This window comes from Glossina fuscipes, unplaced genomic scaffold (assembly GCF_014805625.2).
Source record: "Glossina fuscipes isolate IAEA_lab_2018 unplaced genomic scaffold, Yale_Gfus_2 3, whole genome shotgun sequence".
NCBI classification, from domain to species: Eukaryota; Metazoa; Arthropoda; class Insecta; order Diptera; family Glossinidae; genus Glossina; species Glossina fuscipes.
This window is the reverse complement of record NW_023998417.1, coordinates 6666033-6677144: the sequence shown is the minus strand read 5'-3', so window position 1 is coordinate 6677144 and position 11112 is coordinate 6666033. Positions and strand designations below refer to the sequence as shown.

At 31.0% G+C, this 11112-nt stretch overlaps 1 protein-coding gene across 1 annotated transcript; it reads right to left on the bottom strand.

Annotated features, from left to right (window-relative positions):
* Nucleotides 1-1091: 1091 nt before the first annotated feature.
* On the bottom strand, nt 1092-11084 carry LOC119634477 (GATA zinc finger domain-containing protein 5). The gene is made up of 7 exons (XM_038028691.1): nt 10436-11084; nt 9195-10142; nt 7042-7251; nt 6658-6766; nt 6405-6542; nt 5530-6026; nt 1092-1760 (listed from the first exon to the last, which is right to left on the bottom strand). The coding sequence occupies exons 2-7, from the start codon at nt 9292-9294 to the stop codon at nt 1111-1113; spliced, it is 1704 nt and encodes a 567-aa protein (XP_037884619.1). The 5' UTR covers nt 9295-10142; nt 10436-11084; the 3' UTR covers nt 1092-1110.
* Nucleotides 11085-11112: the final 28 nt, after the last annotated feature.

Here is an 11112-nt window from a genome sequence, read left to right as displayed (position 1 = left end):
TTTTTTTTTTTTTTTTTTGTTTCTTACTAATACATATGTTAGAATATTTTACTAAAAATCCTATATATGTTAATGTATACATATATATATATATATATATAGATGTATATATATATATCTGTATGCATACAAATATTGTTTGGACAATGACAACGCTAAGCAATTAGTAACCGATTTGCATATTTACTCATATAATTATGATTCGTTTGCTTAGGAGGAATAGGGCAATTTTCTAATTATAATAATGATTTTTGTTTTTTGTATTATAATAAAAAGGCGTATTCTTTATTATGTTTAATAGGATCAACTTGGTTTAGAGCGAGTTTAAGTTTTATGTTGTATGTACATGTACATGTAGAGTAAAATCAGGTTTTACATCTCAAAATTTTCTTGAATGTTTAAAATTTTTGGTTCAACTTTTTTGATATATTACAACAGAATTTGTATTTTAGGTAAAATGATGTTTTTGAGGGGGGTTCAGTTAGCTTATTAGGAGCATCACAACCAAACCGGTATTGTTTAGTAAGTTTTTTCCATTTTTTTTTTTTTCTTATAATAATTTCGAAACTCAATAATGACCTGAGCCTAAATAAAAGCGAATGATTTGAAACCAAAACAAATAAAAAAAAAAAAACGATTAATATGCCAGCCAATGGGTCGGAAAATCACATCTATTTAAATATTAGTTAACAAAATACGATAACAATTGAAAAAAAATTTTTTTTTTTTTAATGATAATAAGAAGTGGAAAAAATAATAAATCAACCAAGAATTCGCATTTCTTCTGTCTTGCTGCTTTCATTTCATTCTTTTTTTTCTCCATTTCGTTGCTCTGAAGTCGTCTCATTATCCTCACTCTCCCTAGGGATCCATTCACAGTTGGTTCTTTTTGAACTAATCATCATAATTAGTTGATGTTATGCATCGGTTTTTTTTTTTTTTTTTTTTTTTTTTTTTTTTTTTTTTTTTTTTTTTTGTGTTTATTTATTGTAATTTTTACTAAAGCCTTGTTTCTCATTTTTTTTTCTTTTTTAAATTTTTTTTTATTTCTTTTATATTCTTACACATCACAGCCAGTTCTCTTGATAACTTCTTGTTTTATCATTGTTCCTAGTTAATGAATTTCTTGTATAAATTATTTTTGACATTTTCATTCAACTGTTTTTTTATGGAACACATTGCTATTATAGCGGTTTCACCGTTACTTGTAATGCCATTGTTTGAAAATGTAGGGATTTTATTAATTTTGTCATTGTTAATACTGTTGCCACCAATTTCCGTAAATGATGAATTATCACCACCACCACCACCACCACCACCACCACCACCACCACCATCGCCACTAACAACAATCTTACGATCGATGCCATTAAGCACACCTCCTTTACCTCGATAAGCATTTTTATTACCGTTGTCGCAAGGGCTGCTAACGATATTATTGGTTTTCAATTGCTTCAATTTATTATTATTAGAGCTACTATAGCGTTGACGTAGATTTGCATAAAATTTTTCTTTAAAAGCATTGGCTGAATATTTGTGCTCAATAAAGGTGGGTGATATGGCTGGTAACAATGTTGTTGCTGTTGTTGCGCTACCGACTGCTGATGCTGCTGCCGTGGCTGAGGCAATAGTTGATGGCGCCACATGTGCAGGGGCTAGAGCAGCATAGAAACAGTTATTAGTAGCGATATTACTCAAATGTTGATTAGGTATAGCTGTGGCTAACAATTGTCCACTAAAAGGAGAGGAGGAACGGGACTCTGTAATAACGAAAGAGAGAGAAAAAGGAAATATAAAAGCGAACTAAAACTTAAATGAACGCAATAAACAAATAAATTAAAAATCAATTTATAAATATAAATATTAAAAAATATAATAATTATATAATACATCAACCGGGTTTGAGGCCATTTTTCTTACACTTTTACTTATTTATTGAAAGAGAAAAAGTGCTCTTTATTTTTTATAACATTTCATTTATATATATATATATATATATATATTAATGTATTCGTACGTCGATGAGTTGAAAAATGAAAACCGAAATTTGTGAATTAAAAATGAAATTTTTTGTGATTTCAGATACATAATCTAAATCTTGAAATTGATATTCTTAAAATTAAAAAAAAAGAAAAAAAAAAAAATAAATAAATAAAAAAACAAGGAGATCTAAGAAATCGCAAGTTGTAATTGTTAATTTAATTAAAAAATTTCGAGTTTTCTCAATGAATATAATTTTCATTTTTTGCTTTTTTAAAGTTTTTAATAACAACTTTATATGTGTGCTGTAGTAGTATTAGTAGTAGTAGTAGTAGTAGTAGTAGTAATAAACTTCTATATTCTCCATCAAATGATCTTAAGTGAAAGTGTGATTATTTTAAAAATCTCATATAGATTTTGGTAAATTCTGAGAAAGATAATAAATATAACATAAAAACACAGCAAAGTCAAGAAATTTGCTTACATTGAATTTTGATACCGTTTTTCAAGAACAAAAAAAAAATAAAAAAAAAAAACGATATGTCACTAAACAATAATTAATTAATTTTTTAATCAACTTTTCGTTACAAGTTACATTTGTTCGCTTTTTATCGCTTTAGTTAAAAAAAAATATCTACAGTTAATAATATTTTATTTTCAAGAATGTTTCATTGGTTTCAAGCGTGACTCTACCTACTTAATGATGTAAAAAGCACAAGATCAACAAAGGCATACTATAATAAATAAATATGGGACAATTTCAATAGTATAGTGATTATTTAAAAAAGTAAAGTATCATTGAATTTTAAAAAGAAACACAAAGGGAGGAGAGAAAGCTTCTAGATAAATAATACGAGAGAAAAAAGCAAACAAATTCGGTTTAACAAAATTGATTTTGTATAATCCGATTTTTATCTTTATAACTTTATAACCAATTTAATAAATTATAGGTTTGTATAAGAGATCAACAGTTTTTTTTTTTTTTTTTTTTTTTCTAACAATAATGCATACATAATATAAGGAGTGTAAATGAAGTTTTGAGAATATATTAATAAATAATAATAACAAAACTAATCTAATTTAATGTCGACAGTCATTTAGTAAGGAATTAAAGTAAAATACAATCCGTGGTACACGTCTTGACGTTAATAAATATACAGAAAACAATGTTTACGATAAATACGTAAAGATTTATGAATATTGCACAAAAAAAAAATATATATATATATTTAATATATATCTAGCAGTCTGCAGATGTTTTCAGAGAGAGCTTCAATGGAGTGCTAATTACTTAACGTACCCTAAGCAAAATTGCTAATTAAAAATGCAATTAAGATCAATAAGATGAAAAAGCCAAAAAAAAAAAAAAAAAAAAAAAAAAAAAATTGGGGGGAAACCCAAATTTTTTTTTTATACCCATCTCCCCCTAGGGTTTGTTGTTGTCGTCTGTTGGAAAACATATGATCCTTTTTACTTAACTGCTGGAAATTTGTTTGGCAATTTTTTCATTCAAAATATATGCTACGCAAACTTATGCAGCAGAAATGTTAGACGAGCACGAGCGATTGCCTTCTGTTCAAGCACCATTTGTTCGACTTTAAATAAGTTAAATAAGTTCGGAGCCCTGCCTGTTGATGTTTAAATCTGTTTCGCACATCGTTTACAAACTTTCCCGTTCGATGCGGATGCAGTGTCATTTATGATAGCATTGCCCATAAATAGACGTAACGTCTACAACTAAGCAACACAGTAGGGACAATAGCGCCAGACGGAACATATCAAGAATTTCAAAATCGATTTTCAATCGGTTCGCGCTCAATTGAATAACTGTGAAAAAACGGACCTGTTCTTCTAGCAAACATTCCAGGTTGTAATCATAATTATGGGCAGGTAAATACAGGGTCTCAGCTCGGAAATTGATTAAATATATTTATAAAATACTAAGACATATGGCCCCGCCTCTTCTTCTTCATGGTGAGTATAAAAAAAAAACAGTTAAGAAAAAGTTTATAAAGGGTTATCTTGTTGTTAAGCCACTCTATCTAAAGTCCTTTTCAATCAGCAATCGAAATGACGTGTATTTGTAATTTATGTGCGGTGTGTACGTATGTAAGTTGAAATTTATGAAATTAAATATTTCGTTTTAAATTTATGAAATTCAATATTACGAATATTAATTAATTTGAATTTCTCAGAGATAACATTAGGTCGATATATACGTTTGGAAAAAAATTTTAATTTCGTTTTTTTTTTTTTTTTTTTTTTTTTTTTCAATATATATATAAATTGCTAGGATGTAAGAGGAAACTGTTAGTATTTACTTATATGCCTGCCGCCTAATCAGTTTGGGAGGTTGTTGATCAACAATAACAACACAACAATGCATTACGCTTTATCAATTTAAAAAATATTTTTGTTTAAATGTCTATTTAAATTTACGACGCATTAATAATTTCTTTAGTATAGGCTACGTCTCCTCATTAATCGAACCGACACCAGCATCAGCAACGGCAACAGTTAGAGCGACAACTTCCGTTGAAGGACAAACAGTATTAACGCCGCCACCGCCGCTATTACCAACACTGGTATTGTTCGCAGTGGGCGAATTGGAATTCGACGGTGGCGGTGTATTAGCCGCAGTTATATGCTGCGTTTGCTGTTGCTGTTTATTAGCACTAGCACTATTGCCGTTGCCACAAATTTGAGTTAAATGAATATTGGCAACAATTTGTGAATGTTGTTGTTGCTGTTGCTTTTTATGCTGTTGCATGGTTGCATTTAATACACTGGCTACTGCGACCACGTTTTGTTTTTGTTGCACACTTACATTATTTGGACTAATAGGAGTTAAAGGAAGATGTTGTTGTTGCTGCGTTTGCTGTGTTTGTTGCTGTTGCTGTTGCTCTACCAACAAAATACTATTTTTATTCGTTGCGATTCCATTATTATTATGATTGTTGCTACAATTATTATTATTATTGTTGTTGTTGACATTATTATTCGCATTGCTTTGTATTGATTTTAAATGCTGATGTTGTTGTAATTGTTGCTGTGATTGTTGCAACAAATGTGTTGATGTATTCGTAGTTAAACTAGAAAGCGCATTACTTAACGATTGCTGATGTTGCTGCTGATTAGTGAATGTCAACGATTGAGTGGTTTTTGTAGGCGATGTTGCCGGTGTTAAAATACCTAAATTAACCAAATTCGGTAAAGTAATTTTTGTCGGTGTTGCAGTACTTGTACCCGTTGTAATGCTCTGCTGCTGAAGTTTGTTTTGTAAACAAGCAGCACTACCATTAAATTGATGTTGCTGTTGCTCTACAATATTACTGCTGCTACTACTGCCGCTATTTGTAGCCGCTGCTGCGGCGACATTAGTAGCCAATTTTAAAATTTTACTAGCAGCGGCATTGGCAGCCAGTAAATTGGTAGCAGCCGCAGTTTTAGCTACTGTTGCGGTTACACAGTTTGCTGTATTGCTGCCACCGTTGGCTTTCAATGACACCAAATTAATAGTGTTGCGCAATTGCAAATTGCTGCCATTACCTGTAGTAGATGTTGCTGCTGCAACTGTAGTCTGTATTGGTGTAACTGCACCAACAGTTGCTGCATTCACAACTTGTTGCTGATGAGTGCTGGCAGTAGAATTATATTGTTGTTGTTGTTGTTGTTGCTGCTGCTGCTGCTGTATAATTGCCTGCGCTATGCAGCCATTCGAATTGTTACTGCTTGAAAAGTGCTGCAACAAATGCGTACCACCATTGTTGACATTATTGCCACCACCACCACCTCCGCTACTGCCGTGGCAACTGCTTGCACTGCTCGACATGTTACTGATACTCGATGGACTTAGCGAACCCAACGATTGGGATGGCGATGTACTGCGCTGCAACAATATACCGCCAGTGTTGAGTACACTACTGACATGTTGAGTTGAAACTACATTTTCAGGCGATGAATTATGCGCCACCAATGCGTGACTCTTCAAGCCCTGGGCAGTTTTATAGCTTTTACCGCAATGACATTTATAACCCTTTCGTACCCTATAAAATATATAAGATAAAGAAATGTAAATTTCTAGAATGAATAGTAAAACTTAGAAAATATCGAGCCCAATTAATGGAAATAGTCGAGAGTCGGTCATTAATATCAGGTTATACGCAGCAGTAAAAAACATGGAAATAAACAAACAGAATATGCGAATTGTGAATTATGGCGTCCTGAAATGCTCGTATACTAATATAGAAACTTCAAAAAATCGAAAAATTTACTCGAATTTTGTAATTATCCTACATATCTCGCAAATCAATTATGTATAATCAAACTATTAATTATTTAGAAAAATATAAAAGAATGTAGGGTGTTTTATAAGACCGGTTTTACAAATAGTTCCATATCGTTTTCAAATATAAAATACTTACTTTCCATCCTTTTTATGACCGTTCTTTGAATGATATTTAATACCATTAACGTTCTTATAGCGTTTCTTACATCCCGGAACAGGACATGCAAATGGTTTTTCATTTCCGGGTGTGCCATTGCTGCCAGATCCGGAATGCCTTTTAAACAAAAATCACGCACAAATTTAATTAACAATAACATAACCAAAAAAATTAATCTCTGCTTTAAAAATAATATTGTGTAAAAACATAGATTAGCAGAGCCAATTCCCACCTGCTGCCATAGCGCATTATGAACTCGGAACTGAATTCTTCGGTTGTCCAAGAATCATTACTGTCTTCTGATTCGGAAACAACCATTTCATCTTCATCCATTTCACTGCCTGCAAAAAACAAAAAAAAAACAAAATCAAAATGCAGTTCACTTCGTTTGACGCGAAATTAAGAAAGATAAAAAGTCTAGTGCTACTAAAAAGGATCTTAATCGCCTTCCTATGGCACTGGGAATGCTGAAAATTAAAATTTCTATTTTTCGCATTTTCTAAAGTGAATCCCAAATGAAATTTCTTGTAGACTAGTCCCTTCGTTGACGCAAAATATGTATATGTATATATTAAGATTATTTTAATAAAAAATTCAAATATTAAGTATATTGTACCTGTTGGCGTGTTACTGCGATTTGATGAAGACATGCTGTAGCTGTGATGTTTAATCGCCAGCTTACGTTTGAGTTCAACGCCCGCAGCATTATTGGTGAGAAAGGGGCTCTCCTTGCGTGCATCATCCGATATAAATCGTAAAACATAGCTCAGCGGCAAACATGCTGGTTGTGCTTGCTCTTTTTGTTCAACAACTTTGGGATCATAATCTGCAAAAAATTAAAATAACATATATATATCTACTTAAGAATATATTAACATATATATATATCATTCATATTTTTAATTAAGATTTCTTCATGATTCTTCATGATGATGTCAGAATTTTAAAATTTTTAGCGACAAACGCAATAATAATACTAAGCATATGTCCGAAAAAGGCTCCATAATTATGATTATGTGATAGATATAATTGCATAATCAATATTATGTATTCAATTGACAATCAATGCATACATAGGCTTGCTTACTGCAAGTGCATTGCATTTACATTATTCGCGCATACATAAGGAAAACAAACACTAAAACTTTGTAATAAGTCTTAGGTAAAGATATCAAGTGAAGGTTCAACTTTCTTACTATAGCGAACGCATGATTCATCATTCGAAAGACATAAAATATGTATAGGAATCTGATTTGTCTCTCTATTCCAATATTTACAATCATTTTTAATTCCAATTGCGAAAATGTGCGCTTTTCATAAACCGATTAATAGATGGACCTTTTTGTACAAGTTTTAAAGCCGAGCATATATCTAATTTTTAGGATATTTTAGCTATTATAGCCTGCAGATCAAGCGGAGAGCCTAAAATTGCCTAAAGAAATAAGCAAATTCAGAAATTGTGTGAACAAAATTTTATACCTACATATTGGATAACAACGTAAGTCATATGGACTGTAATCTCAGTTATCATTCGGGCACAAGGATATAAGTAACGACTGTTTTTTTTTTTGCAAATATTCAAAAATATATATTGTTTGTGTCATCGCAAAATGAAAACTAGTTTTAATTATTTATTTTTTTTTTTTTTTTTTGATATTTCAACTTCTTGAAAGCTGCTGTGCGCTTAATTTGTTTTATGGATATTCTAGTCAAATTATCTGATTTTGGTTGAATAAAAGTAACCCGCACCATCCAATCGATAAAGATTAAATATATTTTAGATGTTTTTTGAAGCACTCAGATAACAGATCTTGATTTTGATTCTTACGAATTAATACACAAATATTTATGCAAACATCAAAAAAATAGAGTCAAATGCTTGTTAGATGCGCACATCGCTTATCAGCTCTATGTTAATGAACAGTTAAGATTTATTCATTATTTCCTTTAATATTGAAAAGTGGAATTTTATCCCATTTTCGTTGACGTTGTAAATAAAGAACAGCTGACAATTGTAATTTCATCCCATTTTCCTTGCGATGTAAACAAAGCTCAGCTGGAAAATGTCATTTATAAGTTTACAATAACGTATCAGGCGAAATCTCTTTTCCGATATGCTCTCATAAATAGCATAAGAGAGAGAGAGAGAGAGAAGTTTTATTTTCTCTTATATGAAAAATTTTTTACTTTATTGATTTTTCCACAGCTGATAAGACAAATATGTCGTATTGAATGAAAGCTAAGGCGTTTCTAAGAGGTAGAGAGGTGTGTATAGAAATCAGCGCCAACAGAATATATACATATAGATATATAAAATCATCGCAGCAACCCTGACAAACTTGTATATAATCGACTAATTCAACAAACATGAACCCCACCGTACCCCATATATCCCATATATGTGAATGTAAACACTTCTGTTCGCACACTCGCGCGCATATACGCTTACGTTTAAATGAACATTGCACGGGTTTCATGTTTTTTTTTTTTATTATTTTTTTTGATTCTTTTTTACTAAATTTATTAAAGTAAACAAGGTATTTGGCAGAAAAAAACCAGCGATACGGCACAATAAATTCGTTTAATAAATTAATCACGCGGTAGATGGTACTTTCCCCTTAATTGAATTTAACTGAATTGCTGTTGTTGCCACCTCCCCACTTTACCGTTTTTTCTACACTTGTATGGTTTTCCTTCTAGTCTTTTTTTTTTATTTTCTTTTTGTGTATTATATTCATACGTTGGTTTTATTCATATTAAACAACTTACCAATGTGTGTATCCTCGATATGCTGTATCAAATCGCCTAAACTTGGAAATGTGATTCCGCAGCCATTAAATTTACAAATATTGAGCAAGAAAACGGCCATGTCCCTTTAAAAGCAGACTGCGGAATCGCCGACAATTGCTGCGATGTTTGCCTTCTACCGAAAACGCAGGTCGTTTCTGCTATTTATCTAAATGTCTTCTTATTTCTCTCTGTTCTATGTACTTATATATATATATCTATATATATATATATTATATATATGTTTATATATATATATTGTTCTCTTTCGAACACCTTCGTTTGCTAATAATGGATAATAGCAATAGTTTTTTCGCCGTATAGATTTATATTTTTTATCTCTCTCAAACGCTTTGCGTTCTGGTTTTATTATATTTCAAATACTGTTGGTTACGTTGTTAATTCTAATTTGATTTCTGCTTTTCTTGCTTCTTATTGTTTATTATATATTCAGTTGCTTCTTTTTATTGTTTTATAGTTTTTTTTTTTTTTTTTGTAGTTTCGGTCGAATAATTGCAAGCGGAGTGTACAGATTGTTGGTTAAGGTAGTTACTTGATTATTTTTTTTTTGTTGCTCTCTTTCTGTTTCTCTACCCCTCCGCGCGTCTCCGGTTCTCTTTGCTACACCTGAGCAATTGAGGTGGTGACTTTATAATGCAGCTTCTTTCCCTCCCCCCAAAATTAAAATGTATAATTCTTGTAATACCCTTTAGCTTTTCAAAATCATTTTATGCCATCATGTCAGACTCACAGCTTGTATGTATTACTACACGTATATGTAACTTATATTCAAGTTGCTCCAATTCCACGTTGCTTTTTTTTTTTTTTTATTGTTTATAAATTCATGTTATATGCCGGTGGGTAATTGTTCTATCGATTTAAAGCCTATAGTAATATAATTCTTGTGAAAAATTTCAGTGACACTAAAATCTGAAAAGAAACAATATATAAAATTTTTTTAATTTAAAATTTGCCAAAGTACTTATTAATATGAATAAAAAATCATTTTTGTTTGTATTGCTCTCTATTAATGGCTAATCAATGTTAAGCTATTGATATTAAAACAACATCAAGGGATTTAGACTCTAGTTATTTGTTATTATTAAACCAACAATTTGAATAATTTGGACACCTATATATTTGCGAAATCTTGTATAACAAAAAAAAAAAAAAAAACGAAAAAAGTGTCCCGTGAAAAACATATTTTTAACTTATTAAATTACCTTAGATTTTAAATGAAGTTGGCCCGGCCACCACCATATGTTTATATTGCATTAAATTTTTTTATTACCGTTTAAAGCTTTTTGCGAATAATTATTACGAAAAGTACACTTCAGTCCAAAATTTATAACTGAAACGCTGTTTTGTCTTTAGATATTCACATTTAGGTTTCTCTTAAAAATAACCAATTGTTTATTTATACATATTTTTTTATGAGTTTCAAAACAGCCGATAATTGCACTCCCCCTCTCGATATATTTTGCACTCTTACTTATGGACGGATTTTTTTTAAATGTGTCTATAAAAAGTTGCTTGAATTCTTGTAGACGTTTCAGGTGGAATATGAGGTGAATTTTAAAAACTTCTACTCAACACACCCTGTTCGTACTTCATCAATACAAACAATAATCAATCCCCTTTTTTGTTCTCTCTCTCTCTTGCTCAGATTTACTGACGCTGCTGTTATGCAATTTTCGGGGGCGATGGTATCTATCATCGATATCGAAGCGAATACCAAAAAAAGGCTTGAAACTTTTCACACTTGTCATATTTTGTCCGATTATTATTTCAAATGTTATTAAATCATTTTATTATTGATTTATGGTGATTTTTAGATTGTTTTAAATTGTCTAACTATTTAAAACATATCCGGATCGTGCGTTAATAAAACGAAGACACC

Excerpts from the sequence above, each read along its gene's own strand:
- LOC119634477 (XM_038028691.1), bottom strand. The coding sequence starts at position 9,294 with ATGGCCGTTTTCTTGCTCAATATTTGTAAATTTAATGGCTGCGGAATC. Across the intron at positions 6,027-6,404 it reads GGTCATAAAAAGGATGGAAA|GGTACGAAAGGGTTATAAAT; the intron begins GTAAGTATTTTA and ends TATATTTTATAG. Across the intron at positions 1,761-5,529 it reads AGCAGCAACATCTACTACAG|AGTCCCGTTCCTCCTCTCCT; the intron begins GTAATGGCAGCA and ends TCGTTATTACAG.